The sequence below is a fragment of the Octopus bimaculoides genome, chromosome 24, assembly GCF_046866305.1.
Source record: "Octopus bimaculoides isolate indiv1 chromosome 24, ASM4686630v1, whole genome shotgun sequence".
NCBI lineage: Eukaryota > Metazoa > Mollusca > Cephalopoda > Octopoda > Octopodidae > Octopus > Octopus bimaculoides.
Window position 1 is genome coordinate 7,931,006 of NC_142951.1, and position 27,103 is coordinate 7,958,108.

Below are 27,103 nucleotides of genomic sequence, written 5' to 3' on the forward strand. Positions count from 1 at the left end.
TGTGTAATACAATTATGAATAAATATAGAATTAAAGACAAAAATTACTTAACGTTGCTTTTGCAAATTATTTAACCTAATTGTTGCTATTTCTTGTGGGACCCTGACTGACTTCTCGTGGAACCTGAGGGTCGTGGGGGAACCCCATTTGAGAAGCTCACAGGCAGCTAAAGTGGTGAGTTAAAGTTTTCATATTTAGTTACGAAGCTTACAAAGCTAACAATATATATTAAATTTAACGACTGGCACCCATGCCAACGTCGTCTCCCTTATTGGGGCAAGCGAAAGCGAAATTGTGATGGCATCTGTGCCCAGTGACGCCTTTCTGGCACTTGTGCCCGTGGCATGTGTAAGGACTTTCGAGCGAAATCGTTGCCAGTGCCCTTGGACTGGCTCTTGTGCAGGTGGCACATAAAATACACCATTTTGAGCGTGGCCGTTGTCAGTACCGCCTGACTGGCCTTCGTGCCGGTGGCACATAAAAGCACCCACTACACTCTCTGAGTGGTTGGCGTTAGGAAGGGCATCCAGCTGTAGAAACTGCCAAATCAGATTGGAACCTGGTGTAGCCATCTGGTTTCACCAGTCCTCAGTCAAATCGTCCAACCCATGCTAGCATGGAAAGCGGACGTTAGACGACGATGATGATTATATATATATATATATATATATATACATATATATATATATATATATATATATAAACGCATACATACACACATGTATATATAAATACTATATTTGAAGTATATCCAGAGTTGTTATCTGTACTTTCAGGAAGACTGAAAATAATAATGAATGAAGTCCTTCACTGGATTACTTTTAACCCTGTCAAATGTAATGCTTATTTATTCACATTGTTTTGAATCAATCATGGATTATTTTGTAGCTTCGGGATTTCAATGATGTGATTGTTTATCTTTAGAATGACATTGTAGAGTAGGTGTGAGAGACTAGATATGGCTGGTTTAAATGCTGAAGGCTGAGATACCCATCAGTTACTATCATTGTGCTATTTAGAACTCAACTGTCCAACAGTCAGCCTTACAATTATATTACTAGTCATTAACAAAATAGTGTTTTGTTCTTACCACCAGGGCCTAGAAGAGTGAAGTTTCAGCTGGTACAGTGTTCTGGGGAGTGGAGTGCCAAGAAGGAGCCTATGGTATCTAGGCCTCTTCCTAAAAAACAAACTAAAACCCCCATAGCCACCCCATTGAATTTTGAAAGGCAATCCCCTGCCTTCCAGGACCTTTAAATTTCTCCCTGAGACTCTGCTTACCACATATTTTGAGTTAAGTTTGTTCATGTTACATGTTATTAGGTAAGTTATCAGTGACATACCTCTATCCCACCTCCTTGTGTGGCTGACTTTGTAGTTAGCTTAATTAAAGCATGGAGAAATTTGATAGCTAAAGCTAACTTAACCTGTCTGTCTATCTCTTTGCCTCACCACATATTTCTAGTTAGCTTTTTCAATGCCCTGAGTTAACACCAGCTTACCTATTTTCGTTATACTTCATACATATAGCATCTCTGAATCCTGTGTGTGTGTTATTTCTTTACTACCCCACAAGGGGCTACACACAGAGGGGACAAACAAGGACAGACAAAGGGATTAAGTCGATTATATCGACCCCAGTGCGTAACTGGTACTTATTTAATCGACCCCGAAAGGATGAAAGGCAAAGTCAACCTCGGCGGAATTTGAACTCAGAACGTAGCGGCAGACGAAATACTGCTAAGCATTTCGCCCGACGTGCTAACGTTTCTGCCAGCTCACCGCCTTAATGTGTGTGTGTGTGTATATATAGTCCAACCCATGCCAGCATGGACAACAGACATTAAATGATGATTTTATATATATATATATATATAATATATCAGAGGCTGTTATACACCACTGATCACAATGCGCTTCCAGTTCTGTCTAGATTGTACCCTTCTTTTCTGTTTTGACCTGAATTGCTTGACTGAATTATTTTATCACCATTGTGGAAGCCTTCCAAATGGTATTTTCCAGTCTCTTGGACACCACTTGGCTACTGCACAGGTTCACCCATCTATTGTCTGTGAGCCTTGCAAAATGTCCGGCTCAACAAAACTTGCAACGTCTGTAAGTATTCTTTTATTTGTTTCAGTCGTTTGACTGTGGCCATGCTGGAGCAGTGCCTTTCATTCGAAGAAGTCAACCCCGGGACTTATTCTTTGTAAGCCCGGTACTTATTCTATCAATCTATTTTGCTGAACTGCTAAGTTATGGGGATGTAAACACACCAACATCAGTTGTCAAGTGATGGAGGGGGACAAACACAGACACATGAAAATATATATACATATATATACACACACACATATATATATATACATACATATACACACACACACACACACATATATTACACAAACATATACGATAGGCTTCTTTCAGTTTCTCTCTACCAAATCCACTCAGAAAGCTTTGGTCGGCCCGAGGCTATAGTAGAAGACACTTGCCCAAGGTGCCACGCAGTGGGACTGAACACAGAACCATGTGGTTGGGAAGCAAGCTTCTTACCACATAGTCACATTTGCACCTATGTATATGTATATTTATATATATTATTTATTAAAACCCCCCAAAAAATCTTCACAAACTGTTACTCAGTGTTTCATGTGACCATTCATCAGACAGTTGCAATAATATTGAATAATAAATGATGTATGAAGATATTTCTGGTTTTGTATTTTGCCCACTTTGTTTTGCATCTGTATGTGCATGTGTGTTTGTGCATGCATGATGTTTCCTCTCTTTTCATACATGTAAGTTAAAAAAAAAAGTATATATATCTTCCTCTGAAGCCAGATTAATTTTTACAACTTGATATTATGATATTCACTAGCTTACTGTATTAATTCACTGTGTAGAGTTCTATATCTTCTGTGTATGGGAACGGATGGCTTTTGAAACATGTAAATATTCATCTCGTGTCATGTCGGATGAAATAAAATGTTTATACTTTCTTCTCTTTGTCCATTTGTCGTTATTTGCAAACTGTGAAAAATGGTATGATAACCTGGTAAGGTTGCAAGATGCCTCATAACCGTATTTACCGCTTCAACATTTAAATTGGGCCATATCCAGCTCAGATATTTCACCTGCTTGATATCAAAACTTCCTGGATCCAGCATCTCACACCTGCCCACCAATGTCATTCTAAAAATAAGTAATCACAACATCAAAACCTCAAAGCTATGAGATAATGCATGATTAATCCAAAACCATGTGAATAAATAAGCATTATATTTGACACAAAAATCCGTATGCTAAAGAGTTAAACCAGCCATATCTGGTCCAAATATCTCACCTGTTCAAACCAACCAGATCTGGCTTCTTACACCTATCCTACAATGTCATTCTAAGCAAGCTTCTTACCACACAGCCATGCCTGTTCCTACAGCAACAAATTGATGAAACAAGCCAAGATGTGAAAGGCACATTATGCTCTTATGTGATGCCTGCCAAATTTACATTACAAGTGGATAAATCAACTCTACCAAGAAATGTGGCTTTACTTTTAGTTTATGTTAAGTTTATAAAAGAAGAGAAAATAATTCAAGAGTTACTATTTGATTTACATTTGGCAACAGATGTAGAAGGAGAGTTGAAATTCTTGCTATGGATTTATATTTTTTAAATCATTATAATGATTTTTTAGTTCCAATGAAAGGGAAGAAGCCAGGAAAAAGTCCTTTATTTTTACCATAAATATATCAGCTACTCTAATCCAACAAAATTATATGGCTTCCGCATAATGACACTACAATTTTTTGAGTGGCAATATTACACATGTGGAAAATATGCTATTTTATTCTAGCTCTTAAGAAGACATTGAAATAATTATTCATTATGATTATACAAATTCATTTTAGGAATGTTTTGAATGGTAATCATTAAATCCTACTTAAGAGTGCCATAATACTGCAATATACATCCTGAGAAAGCTTTTCATATGGAGGCACAGGCATGACTGTGTGGTATGAAGTTTGCTTTCCAACCACATGATTGCAGGTTCAGTCCCACTATGTGGCACATTAGGCAACTGTCTTCTGCTATAGCCTTGGGCTAACCAATGGCTTGTGAATGGATTTGCTACCTGGAAACTGAGAGAAGCCTGTAGAAGCTTGCTTTCCAACCATATGATTCCAGGTTCAGTCCCACTGTGTGGAACCTTGGGCAAGTGCCTTCTTCTGTAGCCTCAGGCCGATCAAAGCCCTTTGAGTGGATTTGATGGACAAACACTGAAAGAAGTCTGTCGTGTATATATATAGATATATAGTTGCTTCCCAACCACATGGTTCTGGGTTCAGTCCCACTGCATAGGACCTTGAGTAGGTGTCTTCTACTAAAGCCTCAGGCTGACCAAAGCCTTATGCTAAGTAGTGGTCAGTCCAACACTCAGCCCCACGAAGAACATGAACACACTGCACATCTCATCTGTCAGGCACCCTTACAAGGACGTAATCCAGAATATGCCATTCTTTAGATTCAGGGTGCATCCATGTGGTCTTAAACTTATTCTTTTGTTGAAACATGGTATTAGTAACACATAGACAAAGCTCTTCACTTATCTGCAGCAGAAGCATACCATTACTATTACACTTTCCCATCCCATGCTTTCCAATTACAGTCCATATGTTAAAATCCCTCCCCACTCTAGCATTAAAGTCACCAAGTACGATGACTTTGTCTGCCCGAGGGATATTTCTTATAATGCCCCTTCAAAGCATGATAGAAAGAAACTTTTTCGTCATCAGTAGAGCACATAGTTGGAGCATACACACTCACTAAGGTCACATATTTTCCTTTAACCAAAGGAATTCTCATGGACATAAGATGCACACACTGTAATAAAATGCTGTAGAATACGTCAAGGAAAATAATTCACACAAAAAAATGTCACAAGGAAAGCAGACAAAAATGTCAAAGGAAAACTTCGAAAAAGTTCAGATTGTGTGTGTGTGCATGTCTGTTTTTTTACTCCATTTCAGAGGTGGAATAAAACGCTTTTTTTTTTTGTCACATGATTATTTCCATGATATACATTGTATTGTCACTTTGTTAGCTTTAATAAAGCGACTTCTAATATCATTTGTCGAATTTCTCTGTTATCACGTGGCTTTCGTTTTATTATATAGTTTTTAAATGAATGCTGTATGAAATGGTGGTAGAGGAAGAAGAAATAAGCGGCGGTGGCGTAGGCGGTGGCAGTGGGGTTTCTGTGATGAAGAAAGTTTGGCTGTTGGAATTTTCGTTTTCTTTCTTCTACCACGTCATTCACAGCTGAAACATTTTTGAACACGTGGCCACGACCACGTTGTCGAAACAAAATTCCGGTAACTTCCGGTTGCCTCAATATTTTTTTTCTTCTTTTGCATAATTTTATTTCATTTTAGTTTTATTTATTTTTTCTCACTCCGTTGTCTTGAGCACTGATTTCGTCAGACAGAACTGAAATAACTTCTTACTAAAAATAGATATATTCCTCGCTACACCGATTCCTGTTTTTTTCCTTCACTCACCCACGAAATTACCACATTGGTTTTAAGGCTCAAAATGGCTATTTATTAAACTTGTTGATTTGTTTTAACGCATCGCCTGTTTGGACACAACCTTGGCTACTGCTTCTTTAGGCAAGTCTAACAATGACTGCTTACCTCTGTCGAAAATAGATTTCACTTTCCTTTCTCATCCCACATTCTCGTGAGGATGGTAACCATTTCGTAGCTGGTTAAGATAAGACAGTCTCGGCATGGTTACTCGATGTGTTAAAAACAACAGCCAAATCACATCCTACTGCCTTTTATAAAGGAAAGGGTACATTGTATAATGGTACGTAATAAAAAAGAAAGAAAAAAGATGGGTTAATCTCTACTGGAATCAGGACCTCGGTTTCAAATTTTGGCACAAGCCTGGCAACTTCGAGTGGGGGGGATTAAATCGATTACACCGACCCCAGTGCTTAACTGGTACTTATTTTATTAACTGCCAAAAGATGAAAGGTAAAGTTGATCTCGGCGGAATTTGAACTCAGAACGTATAGATGGACGAAATGCCGATGGACATTTTGCCTGGCGTGTGAACGATTCTGCCAGCTCGCCGCCTTATCCCTTAGAGAAATATTACGAGACGCAACAAGGCTGCCTTCGGGCCCTTTACCCCTTCTCAGAACTCGAAGAAGTTAAAATTAATGAAATTAAATCCAATACCATCTTATTCTTTGAATTTAGTGTTGGTGGAATATACACTTGGATATACTCTTTCGACTGAACACACTGGACAGATGCTCGGGGACCTCACAGATGTAAGGGACCGATTCTAATCTATGTATGTTGTGACTTTCTGTTAGTGGCTATTGTCCCCACATGCTGTGACACCTCCCGCGGCAACCTGGTGTGTCCAGCTACCGGTCTAAGTTTGCTGCTCGTCAAGGCGAGAAGAGCAATCTGTCAAAGTATCGGTCGCTCTCTGACAGGTTTATTGTCGTCAAGCCTGTGGCAGTGGAGACTTCTGGCGTTCTCGGCTCTCGGACCAAATGGTGGAGATGGCTATTCGCAAGTGTGAGTCCCGTGAATAAGAGTGGCTGTTCCAGTGCATATCCCTCGCTATCCTCCGGGGCAACGTATTTTCCATTTTGTCTGCTGGGACCTTGAGATGGTCTAAATTGCAGGAAATGGAGAGAATGCAAGAATCTCTAACTGGTTTGTTGTCTGTTTAGTGAGTTCTCTGAGAAGCAGGCTAAACATGCTGTTATCATTGTTTAAAAAATAAAAAGCTTGCTGCTGCTGCTTATTTAGATTGAAAGTGTAAAGGGTAGTTATAACTAGACTTGGTGGCAATTTAGATCCGTGTTTATTGCTACAATTGTACACCGTTTCATGAAAAGCGGACAGCATCAAATTATAAGAACGTCATATTCACGGGAGTTGAAAACTTAATGATCTAACTGATCGGCACATTGCTACAAAAACGTATTGCGTTGATTTTCCATCATCTCCGAGTTGAAAATTAGCTGTGGTGAGAAAGTTGATTAAATCGATCTCAGAGATCAGATGGTACATATTTTATCGACTCTCCCAAAGAGAGGAAAGACAGGAGGTGATCTCTACAGCATTTGATCTCAGAACGTAAAAATCCAGGAGTCGATGTAATCGACTAGTCCCCTCCCCCAAATTTCAGGCCTTGTGCCTATAGTAGAAAGGATTCTTATTATTATTATTATTATTACTATTCTGAGAGAGAAAGAAAGCGAAAGAGGGAGAGCGCGATGGGTGGGGTGAAGAGAGAGAAACTGCCTCTACTACTGAATCGGTAGATGGAAGGTAAAGTTGAACCCAGGGTACAGACGATCGGAATGTCGCACTAACGTATAAATAGAATAAGCACACTTATACTATTTATTTATGTTGACTCGTAGATTCTTTGTTTTTCCATTAATTTCCGTTTAAAGCGGAAACAAAAATAGTCGTTGAGTTCAGTTTTTATCTTCTTCCTCCGTCTTCTCTGAATATTAGGCGGCGATTTGCAAACAATATTCTCTTTATTTAGACCACCAAAAGATGTCTTATGAATTAGGGTTTCGTGTGTACAAGCCGAACAATTACTGGAAAGGTCTGGAAATAAAACTATCATGATGGTAGTGGCGGTGGTGCTAGATGGAGTGGCGGCTTTAAATGAACGTTGAGATTGTGTTGGTGACTGTGAGAGTTGAGTGTGATAACAGTGACGGGAAGGGTGGTAGTGAAGGGTACTGTCGTTGTGATGGTGGTGGTGGTAAATATGACGAAAGAGGTCGTGATGGCGGTGGTGGTCTCTATGATGCGAATAGCTGATGTGGTGATGAATGTGAATGGTGGTTTTAATGAAGATGGTAGAAGGTGACGTGGATGATTGTGACGGTGGTTGTTAGAACGCGTCGGTTGGTGTATCCGAAGCTGCATAGTTAAAGCGTGTATGGATGTGTGTGTGCAGTTAAATGTCGTATCACAGGATAAATGTGACAGAGAACGAACGATGAGAGTTTATTTGTTACAGGTTTTAATGCGGTTCTTTTCTGTTCGGTTGCCAATTTTCAATCTATTCAATTCCTGCTCAGGCGATCTTTCGGTACTAGATCCCATAAATTCCGGTCGTTGTGTGCACGCATACTGATTACATTATCGTATGGTGTGTTTATGTTTTTAAATGACTTGAAAATATGAAAAGACAACATTAAATAGAAAAAAACGAAAAAATGAATGGCCCACTATACTCAAACTTTCTCCCCTCAGATTCATACAGTTCTCAAACTTTAAACACACTATACGATAATGTAATCAGTACGCACGCGCACAACGACCGGAAGTTATGGGATCTCGTACCGAAAGATCACACCTGCTCGAATTGATTTCATTTTTGGTGTAATGACATGGTTTTATATGCTAATCTCTGCTTTGAAATTCATTTTCACAATAAATCGGTAAGTAAATGCTTAACTGTACTTTGCACTGTAGAAGCGGTTGTGGCTGTGGAGAAATGTGCACAAGCGACGTATCACTGTCTTAATTCATGAAGGGATCTGCCTAAATAATGATATCTTTTCTCTTCGTCACAGCAAAGAAATATCTAAATATTAAATCTACTTTAGGATAAGTCTAGTACTCTATTTTATCGACCCCAAAATGAAAAAAAGCAAAGTTGTCTTCAGCGGAATTTGTACTTAGAACATAAAGACCGTGTAGCAAGAATGTTTTATGTTTACGAACACAATTTATTGTTACATTAATATCTTTCACACTCGCTACAAGCGTAAGTAAATAACGTACGGTTTTTTGTCCTGTCAATGCATATCTTACTCTCTTGAAGTAAGAACTATTAGAATAGGAATGTGGTTAACTTCACGTCAACCATCAAAACGTCATTTACATTAGCATGATCAAAAATGTACCAATCGTGATCATTTCATTTTTTATTCATACATGATGGTATATCTAGACCAAGTGTTCTCAACCATTTAAAAAAAATCTATGGACCCCTGTGATTAATATTTTATTCTGGCGGTCTCCATAGGTATTCAGTATTTAAAAACTAATTTTATAGACTTTTAAAATTCATATTTTGCTTTATATACATTAACTTTATAACGAAAATTATATACGACTTGAGATGAAAACGAACTGGTAAGCGACGATTTGTTCTTCGTTATAAAATACAATGATTGCCATACATGAAATAAAATAAATATAACAGGTTACAGCTAGGATGTGTGAGAGACTTCGTGGTTAGGCTGGACTGTTGATCTTGTAGACGAAGTTGACGTACTGTTTGGTGGTGTGTAGAGGCAGACGTTGGTCTGTTGATCGTGTAGTGTTCATACAGCAACGATGTAGGCTGGTGTTAGGTACATCGTTGTCAGAGACCTAGAGCAATAGAGAACTGTCGTTCTTATAGAGATTAGTGGGCTCCTAGAGCTGGTGATTAATTTCCCGTGTAAGGAAAAACAAACTGTCGCAAGAACATATGACCCGCTGGAACGAAAAGACTTGTGGAGCCGATATCCAGGTATTTAAGCCTAAACGACCGTAACGCAAACATTTACGTAAATCACTTCTGCTACAACTTGTATAGGTGGAACTATGTAAAATGTTAGAGAAAGAAACTTAGCTGTTTCTTACAAAACATACATCTGAAACAAAATTTTTTCAGGAACCCTTAAAATATTATTGTGGATCTCCAATTTACTATTTTGCTGTGTGAGTCCCCAAAGATCTTATATAGCCCCTCGGGGCCATATGGACGCCGGTTGAGAGCCATTGTTCTAGGCTAAAGACCGCCAAATAATTACAAAACCCTAACCCTAACTCTAAAACCCAAACCTTAAAACCAATACAAACGCACGAACGATGTCATAAATAACAGTGACAAACGAAATATATCACCATTTTGTACTGTTGCATGATCTTTAGAAGTAAAAATTGGTCATCAGAGTTATTTATGTTGAAGTTGAGGGTGTCGGAAACATAGCCAGGTGGCAGGTATTTTCTTTTTTCAAGAAGATTTTCTTTTAACTTTGACCTGATTATAAATGAGATTGCGGCTCTTTTTTAAAACGGGGGCCACATTTTTCATTAACGAAACACTTTGAAACTTGGAACACTGGTAGAATGTGTCATATAAAACATCTTTTTCTCTTAGTCTTCTTAAAAAAAAAAAGAAATCCCTAAGTTATTCCATGTGAAAGTTGTCGTATTTCTGTAATTTCAACCAATCACTGACGTCCATTCAGCCGATATACATTAAGTGCCGACTACATAAACAAACGATTCTGAAACAATTAACCCTAACCCTAACCCTAGGGTTAGGGTTAGGGTTAAAGCAAATTTAAAATGAAAAAAGCAAATAAAACGAAGGTATGGAGATTAAATACGCTTTACATCGCTTAATCAGCCAAAGGAGTAAATATAAACAACTGAATACTTATCGGTGGTTGGTTGAAATTATCGAAATAAGACAATTTTTTACATGAAATAAATTCGAATACAAAAATATTTTTCTGTTCTATAACACAAAATAGATAAGTATACGAAGTTTGAAAGTCTTTCCGTACCAAAAACACTACGTAAAACATTAATGAAAAATGTGGCCCCCGTTTTAAAATAGATCCGAGATTGCTAATAAAATATCTAGATAATTTTTATTAGCGTAGGAGTGTCTGTGTGGTAAGTAGCTTGCGTGGCATCTTGGGCAAGTGTCTTCTACTATAGCCTCGTGCCGACCAAAGCCTTGTGAGTGGATTTGGTAGATGGAAACTGAAAGAAGCCCGTCGTATATATATATATATATATATATATATATATATATATATATGTATATGTGTTTGTGTTTGTCCCCCCAACATCGCTCGACAAACGATGCTGGTGTGTTTACGTCCCCGTAAATTAGCGGTTCGGCAAAAAGAGACCGGTAGAATAAGTACTAGGCTTCCAGAGAATGAGTCCTGGGGTCGATTTGCTCGACTAAAGGCGGTGCTCCAGCATGGCCACAGTCAAAAAGACTGAAACAAATAAAAGAGTATTAGCAATCAATATTCTTTTCTCTGTTGGATTCCTAGTAAAATTTCTTCCAACACTAATGTCTAATTTGATCATTTTCAATTTTGAAAAAATATCTAAAACGAGGTAAAATGACTAATCAATTATTTCAATAATTTCTTCTCTTTAACTACACGGTGCTGAATGTATCATGAAGGGAACCACTCGAGCAGATCGTGAAGAAGCTATTGAGAATATTTTATGCTGTTTTTATCTTTGTATTTAGTTGAGTTCCATTAATTTCATATCGTCTGCCATTTTCCCTTGACCCTCTTTCAATTTTACAAGATGTTTTAAATCTTTGTTGCATTTAAAATTGTTCTGACGTCTAAGAATGGATATTGATGCGTATAAGTCTTTTCCCAAATGTAATCCAGAATTGAAGAGGCAGGTTCATCTTATCGCACTCATTTTGCCCCAGCTAAATTTTTCTTCTATATGCTCAAAGAGAACGGTGGTAATTGTCTGAAATGTTCTAAATATATTATAGTGTTTTTAATGCATTTAGCGAAGGTCATTTGCTCAGCTGATTTGGTTTTGTAAGGTTGTGACCATATTTAAAAAATATATTTTCTCTCAGTCAAAAATTCAGTAAAAACTCCTCATCGCCCCCCCCCCCCCCACCGTCTCCATTTTCAGAAGGTTATGAGGAGACAAAGTCTGTAGCGGGAGTGTGGTGGTGGTGGTGGGGGTCACACTTTTGCATTAATTCTTTCGAAGATTTTGACTTTAATTGAATATATTTTACATAAAAGCTAGCATTCAAAGAGAGAGAGAGAGAGAGAGAGAGAGAGAAAACTATTTGAATTAAAATCTTTTTATCATTCTGCCGTCAGCAAAGCGACAGGCATCGAACTAATAGTAAATTAATGTAAATATATACACAATACGAACACATATCTATCTGAACACACAAACTTTGTTGTCTCAATTGCTCATTTAAGTTCCGCCGATGTCTCTGACTTGCTATGTACAAATATATTTGTCTGTCTGTCTGTCGGTATGTATGTATGTATTTATGCATACATGTAGGTGTGTGTATGTATGAATGAATGTATGTATGTGTTTGTCTATATATGCGTATGTGTCTGCCTGTGTGTATATGTATGTTTGTGTATGTGTCTATATATGTATGTATAATGAGTATAGTGTGTGTATGTATGTATAATGAGCATAATATGTGTATGTATGTATGTACAATGAGTAGATATGTGTTTGCCTGTATGTATGTTTGTGTGTATGTATGTATGTACAATGAGTAGATATGTGTTTGCCTGTATGTATGTATGTATGTTTGTGTGTATGTCTATGTATGTATGTATTTATGTATGTATGTATGTACGTATTTAAGCTTATACTGTCCTCCATTCGCCAACGAAGCCATAAGATAAATTGCTTTAATTAACCAAATATAATCGGGGGAGTCGGTTTAACACGTCGACATGTCGGATCAGTGATATTGTTTCAATTCCCTTGAGAGACTGAATGTTAATCATCTCCAGTTTAATTTCTAGATTACGAATATTTAACGTTTTATGAACGGTGAAAACAAGTTCGCTAAACAAGGAGAAAAAAAAAGCAAAAAAAAAAAACACTTGCTGAGGCAAAGAATTTTGCTGTAGAAGCATCCACGTCACAGAAAGTGACGTCTTCTTCCTTGCTATCCTCGCCCTATTTTCGACATGTACAAGATATGTATGCGTTTAAAGACGGGCGTAACTCCGGCGGATGTAAAGTGGTTTAATGCTATGCTGTCGTCTGGAGGCGCATCCCAACAGCATCGCATTGGGAATACCCATGTTTTTCACGTTCACAAGCATCTGAAATTCTATTTATCAATCTCAGATCTGGTCTTTTCTTTTACATACTTCCATCTGTAATAACTATAGAAATGTGCTCCTTACCACAGACTTTTTTCGTCTGAACTTTACTCTTTTTTTTACTCTCTTACTTGTTTCAGTCGTTTGACTGCGGCCATGCTGGAGCACGATCTTTAGTCGAGAAAATCGACCCCCAGGACTTATTCTTTATAAACCTAGTACTTATTGTATCGGTCTTTTTGCCGAACCGCCAAGTTACGGGGACGTAAACACACCAGCATCGGTTGTCAAGCGATGGTGGGGGGACAAACACAGACACACAAACACACACACACACATATATATATACGACGGGTTTCTTTCAGTTTCCGTCTACCAAATCCACTCACAAGGCTTTGGTCGGCCCGAGGCTATAGTAGAAGACACTTGCCCAAGGTGCCATGCAGTGGAAATGAACCTGGAACCATGTGGTTGGTAAGCAAGCTACTTTATTTCATTAAATATTGGCCATTAAGGCCTTACAAGGAGGGGACAAACAAGGACAGACAAACATATAAAGTAGCTGCAGGCTGGACACAGACATTAATGAGGTGAGGGTGATAACAAAAAAGGTTGAAATAAAAATGGGAGGGGCACTGGCGCCCACCGACCGATAACCCCTCGAAAACATTGTTCAATACAACTCACATGAAAATACAAACTACTTACCACACAGCCACTCTTGCGCCTTTCTGAAAAAAAAAAAAAAATGGAAAATTCTGAATGAATTTTTCTACAACTACCCTTCGGCTGGCATAGCTTACAATTATATCAGAATTTGCTGGAAAAAAAAAAAAGAAAAAAAAAATTCAAACTATGTTAGTATCTCTGGAAAATTTTGTTTTATTGAAAAACATTTATTTAACAAGTCTCAGAAAAGAAAGGGTGGAATAGTCTTCAAAAGTTTTTTTTTCCAACATTATTGTAAACTACATTATCAAAACATATGAGGAAACGTTGAGATACGAGAAATAGCTGCCATCCTGCCTCATTTTTTTTTTTTTGTTCACAAGAAATACCAGTATAATTGTAATCTATGCCATCTGAAAAGCACTGATAGAAAATTCCATTAAAAGAATACCCAGGCACAGGAGTGGCTGAGTGGTAAGTAGCTTACTTACCAACCACATGGTTCCGGGTTCAGTCCCACTGCGAGGCACCTTGGGCAAGTGTCTTCTACTATAGCCTCGGGCCGACCAAAGCCTTGTGAGTGGATTTGGTAGACGGAAACTGAAAGAAGCCCGTCGTGTATATGTATATATATATGTGTTTGTGTGTCTGTGTTTGTCCCCCCAACATCACTTGACAACCAATGCTGGTGTGTTTACGTCCACGTAACATTAGCGGTTCGGCAAAAGAGACCAATAGAATAAGTACTAGGCTTGCAAAGAATAAGTCCTGGGGTCGATTTACTCGACTAAAGGCGGTGCTCCAGCATGGCCACAGTCAAATGACTGAAATAAGTAAAAGGGTAAAAGAATTTTCTGAAAATTATGAAGCGACAAATTCAATAAGTGTGAATTATCCGAAACTTCTCTCCGCACCACTCTGAGTTTTTTTTTCACAGATAAGACAACGTTCAATTGAAAAATAAAACTCTAGATCTGCAGACCACTTATGGTAGAAGGAATTGCATTTAATAAACCGAAATATATTTACTGCAGAATTAACAGTTTCACTGGCAGAAGGCTTTTAGTGAATCCTGCTATTTTTATTACCTTTCTCTTTCTTCTGTGTCTCCTGGCTTTATCTTTTACTTTCTTCACACAGTCTGTTTATTGTATTTGGAAATGTAATATTCGAAAAGACCTGAAAAAGCTTGAGCATTACCAATAAGCCAAGCTTTGGCAGATCCTCAACATCAAATGACAGGATCGACGCTCCAACAACGAAGTCCTTAATCACTCAGAAATGCTGAGCATTGAAGCTGCCATCCTCAAGCATCGCCTCGGGTGGTCAGGACATGTCATCTGAATGGACCATCCTCTACAGCGAGCTTGTCAACAGCAAACTACATCGAGGAGCCTCAAGATGTAGATTGAAAGACCAACTGAAGTCTTCCCGCCTTTGAGCTGGATTCAGTCCTAAAAACTGGGAAACAGAAGCCACCGACTGTCCATCCTGACGAAGAGTAATTCATTTCGGCTGCTCCACTTTCGAGGAGAAGCGAAAGACTGAAGAAGAAACAAAAGGAAGGCAACGCCATGTCTGGCAACTCCAGCCGAAACTACCACCCGTCCTGCCATGCGATCAATGCTCGAGGCTGTTCCATTCCCGACTTGGGCTTCTGAGCAATGTCATGGAAGCACCCGACACGAGAGGTACCGCCACCACCACCGATGATAACAATTCAGGGCCATATTTTTCGGTAGTGTACACGGAAAAAAATAAACTTTAACCAAAAATGAAACAAACTTCATTTTTCCTTACGCTAGTTCAATGAAAAAATTGAATAAATTCATTTAAAAAAAAATCATTTCTCCTTATAAATTAGTTGAAAATCGTTAGCATGCCTGGCGAAATGCTTAGCAGGTCGTTCAGTAAGAAATTGCAGAAACGTGATTTTCGGTCTCGCGAGACTACCTAGAAGGTACACTATCCAAGTTTTCTCACTTCAGACGAAACTTAGGAGGGTGACAGTGTTGCAAACTTTAATTTTGATGTCTATATGAACAGTGGTGGACTGGCCAGGTTGCCCGATGGCAAGTGGGCCCCTGCACCATTAGAATCCATATATGGGGGGGGGGGGGGGGCTCATGTTAATATGAAAGGGGGCCCATCCCCTCAAGTTTGAGAATTTTTTATTCACTCCTGGAAGAATGCATTATTTCAGCCTGGCTGTGTTTGTAGGCAGTTGAAAAGAATACTTTTAACAACCAAAAAAATTAAATGGAAGCATTGTAGTTGCAACCAGTATTTTTAGACCCAGTCTGCTACTGCATACGAATACTTCCATTGTCGTAATTGGATCTTTTCTGTTTGGCTGCTGATTTTCAATCTCTTCAATTCCTTCTCAAATTGATTTCATATTCGGAGTAATGATATGATTTTATATGATAATAACGGCTTTGAAATTCATTTTCACAATAAATCAATAAATAAAGAGTTATTAGCTTTTTAAAGTTTGCAAATTTGGGGTAATTTTGGCCAATTGTAAGCCATAGACTCATTCGTGCCTGTTTCCATAGTAACAAGCCAAGCATGAAAACTCTTTTGTCTGCAAGAAAGCACGCGTTGACAAATATATCCCGCTCATTGATGTTGGACGTCAGATGTGCTAAAAACAATAGTCAAATAGGCCTTAAATCACACACCAAAAAATTTGGGAAAACTACATCACAGCACCAAATTTTAACTTTTTCAATTAACTTTGAATTTTCGAAAATTGGCAGCCAGATTGAAAAGATCCTTGCAATTTTCCAAAAGCTACATTCGTGTTTCCTATACATGAGAACACTTCAGTATCGATGCAGGCATTTGAGGATTGCGTAGACCAACTTACTTTGTACATACTTTGCATGAGTATCCTTGAACCAGTTGGCGCCGTACTTCTGTTTTTAGTGTTGATAGTGAGGTCAATGTTGTTACACACTTTTAAGATTTGAACAACACATGCATCTGTTAATTATTTTGTATAATTATATTTGTAATGTTGTTGTTTTGTGTGTGTGTGGAAAACCAAGCTTTTATAATCCTTTCCACTGTAAGCACAAATGCCTGAGATATTTCATTTGGGGTGTGTGTGTGTGTGTGTGGTGCTAGTCAATGATATCGGCACCAGTACTCGCCACCATCATGATCCTTCCTCTTCTCCGCCCCCTTCTCCTCAGTGTCGACGTTGTCGTCATTGTCATCATCATCATCATCATCATTATTATTACCTTCATTGTCATTTAAATTGTTGACTATTTCCTTCAAATGTGACGGAAAGTGTAACGGAGCAAAAACAAATTAAATGTTCATAATGCTCCAACCTTGAATTTATTTTTAATACAAATTCACTGTTAAAAATTGTTCAGTTTCTCTCTCTCTCTTTCTCTCTCTCTCCGTTCCCCCTCCTTTCCTCTCACGTATATCTAATTCTAATTCGGTTTCCGTGCTTGGTTTCATTTGTCCTTGTTGAGAGATAGATTGGTATGTATGTATGTGTGTGTGTATGTATGTGTGTGTGTGTGTGTGTGTATGTATGTATGTATGTATGTGTCTATTCAGTTTATTTCAAGATTTCTTGCCAATAGAGAAAGAGTCGGTTTCTAACCGAGACCCAAGGCTCCTTCATTGGAATTTCAACATCAACAACGAGGTATTTTTGTATGTATATATGTATGTATTAGCTGTTGGACCCGGCATTGCTCGTGTTTTCCATGTTGAAGTTAAGCCCACCTCTGACTGTTGACATTTTACACATGATTACAGTTCATGTCCATTAGTTGATGCCTGCCCTGGAATTAAATTAAAACCTTTACCATCTCCTCTACCACAAAATTTACCTAAATCTCAACTGTCTTTCTCGAACTCGGCAGACAACCAGCTTATGTGGCCATGAACTTGTAGACGAGAGCGAAGATCACTGTCACTGGCAAACAGTGGCAGCTCATGTATAGGCACTGTAGAACTGCAGCCCCCCTATTTCCACTTGATATTATCGATAACATTCAGTATAATGAGTCCTTTTTTCTTTAATTCTTTCTTTAAACTTGTACATTATATAATCCTTAAGTTTAATGTCAGTAGCCATCCCTTAGTTTATGAAAAAATACAAAAATTTTTGTATAGAACTGTGCTCTTCACAGTTCCAGCGACGCGGTGTTTGGCTGTTGTGCGCATACTCACATGCCCGAGATAGGATGCTGCACGCTAGGGAGAGAGAGCACTATGGTTCATGCAGTGCCAATCCTGGTGTGCTGGTGAAAGGTAGTGTTTCTTTTTGACTCTGCATATGTTGTGCTTAAAAACGTGTTTATATTCTTGAATGTGATAAAGTGTAGAATTTGATTATTATCCTGCTTCCAGCTACAGTGTTGCTGCCAGGATTTGAAAAATATTTACACAATATTAAAATAACGGCTAAAAATTTTCTGAAGCAGCACCCCCACTAATTTTATCTATGAGCCACCACTACTGGCAAGTTATATTATCTTAAGTGTTAAAGATAATGTCTGTCAGCCATGCTCGTGCTGAAATTTAAAATTAATAACATCTTGCACAGCAATTTAAGGTCAAGAAATTTGAAGTCAATGACAGCTGGCCTCAACCAGGTGTCAGGTGTCAGGTGATGCCCGTGAGAGTGCTTGGCTTTTCCAATGCCTTAGCAATGCCATCACCTTAGCAATGCTATGATCGTGGTGGCTTGCTTCAGTAGGTTCCATTGAACCTTGTGGTGTGTGACCAATTGAATCACTTAGTGTGTTACTTTGATGTTTTTCTTCTTTTCTTGCTTCCCCACCCCTATTTAAAAAAAAAAATTTTTTTCTTGTCATTCTTTTGTAAAATAAATTCCTGTTCATATTTTGATAAAAAATTAAAGAAGACAATTTTCACAACCACAAGAAAAATAGATAAAGTCAATAACTGCTTGCACGACAGAGCTAAGTTTTTAACCTACAAAGCCAAGTTGTTCAGAGAGCAAGTTCTGCTTTGCAATGACATGAGTGTTTATTTCAGAATTTTCTTTTTCCTAAAGTAAAAGATGTCTAAACAGAAACGACGAGTCTCTCACTCCCAGCTGTTGGACAGTCGTTGACTCTATTGATTCATCCGTTCTTTGCATATTTTGCTTTTCATGCTGTGGGGTAGGGGCAAAAGCCATTATCTTTAACAAGCATACTCGGTTGGGTTGCTAGTTCAGACGCCGACAACCTGACCTTGCAACAGGTTGTACTGGGTAAGGTGTTACCAATAGCACTAAGAATTACCTGAACATGCACACACATTTCATTTCACTCGTTTCAGTCATTTGACTGTGGCCATGCTGGAGCACCGCCTTTAGTCGAGCAAATCGACCCCAGTACTTATTCTTTGTAAGCTTAGTACTTATTCTATCGGTCTCTTTTGCCGAAACGCTAAGTTACGGAGACATAAACACACCACCATCGGTTATCAAGCGATGTTGGGGGAACAAACGCAGACACATAAACATACACACACACATATGTGTATATATATATATATATATATATATATATATATATATATATATATATATATATATATATATATATATATATATATATATATATACATATATATGACAGACTTCTTTCAGTTTCTGTCTACCAAATCCACTCACAAGGCTTTGGTTGGCCCAAGGCTATAGTAGAAGACACTTTCCCAAGGTGCCACGCAGTAGGACTGAACCCGGAACCATGTGGTTGGTAAGCAAGCTACTTACTACACAGCGACTCCTATATATTTATACATAATATCAATTTCAAATTTTGGTACAAGGCTAACAAGTTTGGGGGAGGGAGTATGTCGATTTTTATCAAGGCAAATGTTCAACTGGGACTTATTTTTATCGACTCTGAAAGGATGAAAGGCAAAGTCTACCTTGGCAGAATTTGAATTGATAACATAAAGACAGACGAAATACTGTGAAGCATTTCGCCCGGGATGCTAACAACTCTGCCAGTTCTCCACCTTAATACACACACGCACATCTCAAATCACATCCCATGTAATTTTGTGGACATTTGTAACACGAGACTCCTTTGTTGGCTTGTAGTCAAGAACATGTTCTCTGATGGGATTTGAACCTCATATCTATTGCATTGCAGCTGACTATGTTAACAATTACACCACAAAACACTTGCCTTCTTGTCATTGTTACTCAGCTGCCACACATTCCCCTCCCCCAATTATTTATTCTTTTATTTATTTGACTGTTACACCTGTTTCAAATACTTAATAATGTCGCTTGCTGTGAACACTGATGGATCAAACAATACACTACATTTCCTGGGGTTTTTTGCCCCCCACTCATTTAAGTACTGTATATTTCAGTCTTGTTAGCTGGTATTGCTAGCTGTTGCTTACAAACTTTTGCGCTATCCAGCTTAATCCAACTGTTGCTTCCACACAAATCTTTGTCACTCATCCTCCTACTTCGTACCTATCTCCTAACAGTGATTCCTACAAATCCCTACACCCAACCCCCACCCATCTATTTCCCTTGCATTCGTCTACCAACTCTGCATGCTAGTTTGTCTTCCACTCTCTCACTTCCAACTTATCTTTGTTCCCCATAACACGTTCACTTCCATAATGACGGTACAATCAACGGCATAGAGTGGGTGTGTGTGAAGTTTGCAGACCACAAAGAGCAGTGACCTTACATATGTGTATTTGCTGTGGTTGAAAGGGTGTGGCTAATTTGGCTCTGGCCAAAGGTGGCCAAAAGCCATGCTACATTATTGCACATGATGTTCTGCTCTTGCCACAAAAGCCAGATCAGGTCTCAGGGTTATGTTCATCGCTTCCACTGGCATCATTTGCTCCATTTCCCCATTCATTACTATCTCCCAGCTGCTGGAGTACTTGATTGTTCTTCTAAGTATAGGCTGAGAGAAGAGCTCCGCAGCAAAATATGCAAAAGCGAGCCCCTTCACTTCTTGCAGAACTGGCACACACACTTTTGTCAATCCCCCGTCTCTTAAAATACACCGGAAATAGCAACGCATCCAATGTGGAACCAATTACAAACCAAAGAGATCTTGCTGATATTAAACTTAGATCGGTTCACGAGCAGTGCTTCTGATCCATATCTGACCATTCCACAAGATGATTTCTGCAGATGATTTTTATCCATCAATTGTTTAGGTGCCTGATGAAATAGCAGGTAATTTCTGATTGCATAATACATCAATTATGAATATATTACCATGCTGCTGAAACATATGTAACATGTATTGAACTGTTATTGCTCATTTATCTTCTTTTATTATATTTCTTTACTGTATGACATGTGTAACAAATGTTACTATTGAGATTAAAGTTGCAGAATACCTAATGTCATTAAATATTTGTGATTGAGTTATTTAATCTTGTGATTGGAAGATTAATTAATTTATTAGTTTTCCTACAATGTTCACGGCTAACCATTTTCATGCTTGAAGCTACCGAACTAATAACTACGATCGACAGCATCAAACTTGTTGATATGTATATGTCGTGGTTGCTCCATCATCACAGATGGTTGCTGCCCTTTTATGCTTCCTCATTGTGAATTACAATCGGGGGTCTTAGTGGGCCAGAAATTGGGGCTGATGAAGTCATAGAAATACTCCGATAAACACTTCTGACTCTTTTCGAAGCTACGGCAAGAAGCTGCTGCCACACATATGGCTTTCGAGTAGCAATCCTCTCCAGCCAGAGTTTGACCACAGTCTCCAGCAGTTTCAATTCAGCTGTCTGAATTGAGCCTAAGACTCTGTTCAAAGTTGTTGGGTGATACACTCCAAATCATCACAGTTTTGAAGAACTTGGTTGTCATGGTGTCCATGTCATGTCTTGCAGCTTTTACAGTGTTCACAGAGTACTGAGCAGCAGTCATGATGTTGGAATTTTGATACTCGGCACAGATCATCAAGATACAGGTTACTCTTTTCTCCAGTATCCAGGTGTCTTCCAGTGCTCCATGTCTGCTAACTTTTTCTCAACTACAACTTTAATTGTTATGCTCTCCAATGCCCCTAACTGTTCACCAATACACCAAGCTGTGCCTGAAAAAAAAAAAAACACATAAAAAATTGCCAAATTTAGCCCGAACATCCTGTACATACATGCATGCATACATACATACACAGATGTTAACATAAGCTGAAAATCAGTTAAAAAGAGAATACCTATGCTGGACTATTGAGAAATCTGCAATTATTCTATCCTGATTACAAGTTCAGGTTTATACCTGTAATTATTGGAGTACTGGGAAATGTAACTCACTGCCTAAATGCCAGAATTGAGAAATTAGGCGTCTTAAAACCAGAAAGGAGAAGGCTGATTTGAAGACTACAGACCCAAGCCATCACTGGAACTGTAAAAGTCTGTAAAACTTTCCAGAAGTTTATCCTTTAAGTCTATGCATGAGAATACAGACATAAAACAAAACAGACAAATCTGCACGTATACATACATACATACATGCAAAAATACCTTGTTGTTGATGTTGAGATTCCAATGAAGGAGCCTTAGATCTAGGTTAGAAACCAACTCTTTCTCTATTCGCAAGAAATCTTGAAATAAACTGAATAATGACATACATACATTTTTGAGTTTTCTTTCTTGCGCTTGTTGTTCGCAAACACATACACACACTCACATATATGTATGCATACGTATATATATATATATATATATATATATATATATATGCCAATACATGCATGCATGCATACACACACATACATACAATTCTTTACTAAGAATAGTATTCACAATGACTTCGAAATTTCAGCTTGCTAAGCCATCACTGTACAACCCAATGCTGGTTGAGCAGGTGAAATTTCGAAGTCACTGTCAGTACTATTCTTGTTAAAGAATAATAGATTTGTGTTCTACAAAAATTAAGTAATCTTTCGGTGTAATGTAATTGTTTTTATTATAACTTAACATAAAAAACAAACACTAATGTGTGTGCATACACACACACACACACACACACACACACACACTCACTCACTTGGCCGGCGGAATTCTTTTCAAAGTTGAAAAAACTTATTAATTACTCGTCACCGGGTATGTGGCACCGGCATGTTGATTTCATCATTTGCATCTTGTAAATTTTTACAAAATCAAAAAATAAAATCCTTTAAATTTATTTCAGTAAGTTCTATTCCTTTCAATTCTCTTTCCATTCCCACCCACTTCCTCGAAAAAATACTCAAAAACTTTACTGTGTCTGCAACTTGCCCGGTTCAAATTTCATACGCGTAATTTTTGCGGACGATTACCGGCAGCCACGTTGACAAAATTCCCATTGGTTCTTTCTGGTCACGTGCTGGTGAATGGTGCGTTCCGATTGGTGCGTTTCTCTCCGTTCACAATATCCAAGCCGAAGCCATTGAGAAGGCTGAACGTTTTCTATATAAGTGGGTGAGTATAGAAGCAACGTGGCATCTTTGTCACGATTGCTTTACTGTTTAATTGTTTTGTTTTATTTTCCCCCCTCCGAGCAGTGCCGAGTGTCGTTTTCGCTTTAATCGCTTGACATTTAAAAAAAAAAAAAAAATTAGACCAAAACATCTTGCTTCCATTCGCTTTCACAAGGATCTGTGATTATTCGTAAAACAGTAAGTACGCTATAAGTTATACATCGACACATACACCCATATATTACATTTATATACACACACCGATGCATCTTTGTATTCGTTAGATGTTTTTAATCCGCCAGATTGTGTGCGAAACCCTCAGAGGTAGCTGAAGTGGTCTCGCTGGTAATTCTTATGTCGTTGCCTGACCCAATGAAGATCCACTCCTCTAAGAAAGAAATGCCAAAATCTTCCTCAAGCCATATACACTGCTTTAAAGAGGACATATACGATCATGCATATATAATATATATATATATGAAAAAATAATAATAAAAGACGAAATGATCGCAAATAAGTCTTGATCGATGACAGCTTAACTGTGCCTAAACAATTACTCCCCCAGCGATTTCTTTTTCGGAACATTGGATCTCGAAGCACATCACATAAAGCTATGTATAGATAGTTGAATTGAAAAACACTTTAAGATAGAAGAAATCGAAGGCTGCTGTTTTGCCAATATATATATATATATATATATATATATATAATTTTCGGAGAGTGGGTGTAGAATATAATTTGAATATGTATTCATCATTATATACATTAAAGTGTACAAACTAAAGAAAAATAAATAAATAAATACCTGATGAGTTTATTTCTTAAGTTAATGACTCATTTTGTCGTTACTCAGTGTTTTTCAAAATTAACCATCATCCAACCACTCTATTAATATAGTTCTTACATTTGCTTTGAAAACTTTTTTGTGTGTGTGTGTGTTACTTTCTGTAAGCTTCGTTTTCTATTTAACCTACCAGTTAGCATTCAGGGAAGTAAAAATAAAAGTTTTGGGATAAATTTGGCAATCGGCTCTTAGTCGCATCTTTATCGTTTCGCTGATGGTTGTCTTGGAGAGTCTGATGCAAGAAGGAGTTTCAATATCATCTTAACTCTCTCATCTCTAAGAATCTGAAACTTTTCTTATTCTCCTTTTAAAAATTCCATCATCTTCCATTGTAAACTATTGTTTATTTTCCATCCATTTTCTATTATATTGTAATAAAATAAGATTTTTAATACTTTTTAGCTGATGAATAAACTTTGTAAAATATTTTGGCGAAATAGCCGCTATTCTTACTATATTTAAAAAATATTTTCTTTGTACACTTTTTTTTTCTTGATCTTACAAAATTCTCTCTTTCTCTCTCTCTCTCTCTGCGATCTTGAACTATTTAATGTAGTTTAGGCGAAAGTATCCATTTTCTCGAAAATTTTGCGGGCATAAATTCCAGAGGTGGAGGCGCACTTGTGCTAAGTAGGCCTCTTTTTCAAAGATGTACCAATCGCGACCTCCTTGTCTTTCGGGAGCGATGGAAGGTTGGGCCCTGTCCACCCAGGACTATATCCTCTAATATGTCCTTTCTAAAATGCTAGGTGTGTAATGTGAGAGATTTGGCTGTTATTTCTAGTAAGTCGAGCCATTAGCTATAAGTATATCTTAAAAAGAAGAAGAAAAAAAAATCTTACTAATTTGTTAACTCTAATTCTTCAGACTTGTGAAATATGTTCAAAAAGCAGAAACTAGAGATAGTGGAGAATTAGTCTTTTTTGGCGATCTTTCGGTTTGGCAACTTATCTCGAAAAATTGCTTTCTGACATTTGAAATCTCGATATCATTTATTGCCTGTTATAAACATACACACATGGTGTTAGACGAATGTGTTGCTATTTCATAACATGTTTGCTTAATCCATTCTGGTTAAGTCTTCAGATCGAATCAAGGATAGAACTGCTAGAAATAGCAATTATATCTCCCTCAAGTCGCATCCTGTCGACTTCACGAAATATATTGAGAATACTTCTTATTGTATCGTTGGTCATTATCTATAATATCCAAATGAGTTCTCAGTATGATTTGATATGACAATCTATATTTATTTAGTCATGTTTATAGAATCAAAGAAAGAAAATGCGATGCGGTGTAACAACTAAGAATCGACAAATACGATCCCTGATGTACAAAAAGATAGGATGATCACGGTTGTAACATCTTTGATCCTTGGATTGTTCGATAGTGGTTGAGCTGGGGATAACGATCCTTCAGAGTTGGCGCCCGATTTGAGAAGCAATATCCGTAGAAGTGGAGTCGCTGCCCTAATTCGGACCTAGTTGAAGAAAGATTAGCAAAAATCTCTTTAAATGTACGTGGCACTGTCTAAAAAGGGAGGGGGCGGGAAAGGTAGATTGGGTAATGGAGTTCTAGATATATATAAAAAGACGGAATGGTTTGATCGAGGAAACTCAACTTGATCACTCGATCTGCTGCCACCAAATCTTTAAAAAGGAATTACATTTTGGATAATGTAGTTCTAGATAAAGCACCCGGATAAATATAACGGGACGGTGACCCTGGGCCGGAACGAGATAAAATGATTGAGAACTAAATAATAATTTTTGGAGATTTTTTTTTTTATAAGCTATCTCATTATTCTTGAATTGATAGAATTCTAACGAGACGGTCTTCATTTATTTACCAGATAAACGTTTTTTTTTGTTTTATGTTGTTAAAATCTAATTTTTGCTGTTTATTTTATTTTTAATACCAGTTCCTAGATAAGTTATTAACAACAGTAACAATAATAACTAATTAGTTAGAACACAAATGTTTTCTGCAAATTCAGTTTTGAGATGTGTTTTTTATACCTTTACGTAAATTGAATTCCAATCTTTTTATTACGATTTTCATTTAAACCTGCTTTTATTCTCGGTTCAATTTTTTGTTTTACACTTTCATACAAACATACATTTCCGTCTGAAATGCCATCTATATGTATAAAGTACCAATTTAAATGTAAAATTCATGGAGACACTACTTCGTTGCTTCCACAGAATTTTGACTGTTTGTTTTCGCACGTTGCTTCCATAGAATTTTGACACTGCTTGTTTCTGCACGATTGAAAGGGTGGAAGCGCCAGGACACACTGCACTTAGGCCAATGCACACACCCATTGCCTGAAAATGCAAAAGTCTGGATGGGTTTGGCTGGAGCATTTTTGATCATAGGCCTGCCCAATCAAGGCTGACCTGGGGTTAAAACAACATCGACATTGAGTGAACGTAGTAGCTGTCAGAATTGAAACCAATTACGTGAAGGAAAAAAAAATTTTTTGCTTCAATTATGCAATTAACTCAAGAGAAATATTAATGATTAATTTTTTGCTGTACAGTTTCTTCTTAATGGCCTTTCAAGAAAATCTTTCAACCACTTTGACGTCATACTCAGTGCCAGCCACAAGAAGACCAGAAGTGTACTTGCGTGTGTATCATCTGTCAACGTTTCATGTTGAATTCTAGACTCGTGGGAATTGGGTCAAAGCTTGGTGACTGTATTCTTTGACAACTGTGTTTTGTCTAGATCATCATTTCTTCGTTTGTCGAACTATGCTTCATCTCTAACTAGCTGCTGATAGCAGAGGAGCCCTCTAAACCATACATGGGCTTTTTCTTTCTCTCTCTCTCTCTTTTTTTTTTCCTTCGAGAAGTGGGCTGCATGCGACATTGCTCATCAGCAGTCGGGTCACATTACTAAAAAAAAAAGAAAAATTTTGAGTAATTTTTCGTTAGACATGCCATTCAGAAAGTCCCATGGGTCAAAGATTATCCATGGCTGCTCTTAGCAATCTTGCTTGACCTACTAGAAACAGCAGCTATATATCTTTCAAATTTTATCCATCTTGAAAAAAAAAAAAAAACACATTGGATAATGTTATCGTTGGTATACAAAAAAAAAAAAAAAAAGAGAGAAAAGAAAAAGCTGACCAATGGCTAAGCAATAATATTGTGCAACTTTGTGAAAAACCTTAAAGTAAAAAGAATAAGCGTTGGTAAA

General features: G+C 37.7%; 1 protein-coding gene across 5 annotated transcripts in view; it reads left to right on the forward strand.

Annotated features, from left to right (window-relative positions):
* Positions 1–8,401: 8,401 nt before the first annotated feature.
* Positions 8,402–27,103, forward strand: part of LOC106883313 (calumenin) — a 42,651-nt gene continuing 23,949 nt past the window's right edge. Inside the window, exon 1 of one of the 5 annotated variants that reach the window (XM_089341356.1) lies at positions 8,402–8,497. In XM_089341356.1, coding sequence (XP_089197482.1) covers positions 8,447–8,497 — 51 coding nt within the window. In that variant the 5' untranslated portion in view covers positions 8,402–8,446. Of the gene's footprint in view, positions 8,498–22,901; positions 23,254–27,103 lie in introns of those variants that run through there. The other 4 variants (XM_052976823.2, XM_089341358.1, XM_089341359.1 and 1 more) reach the window with 4 other exon arrangements.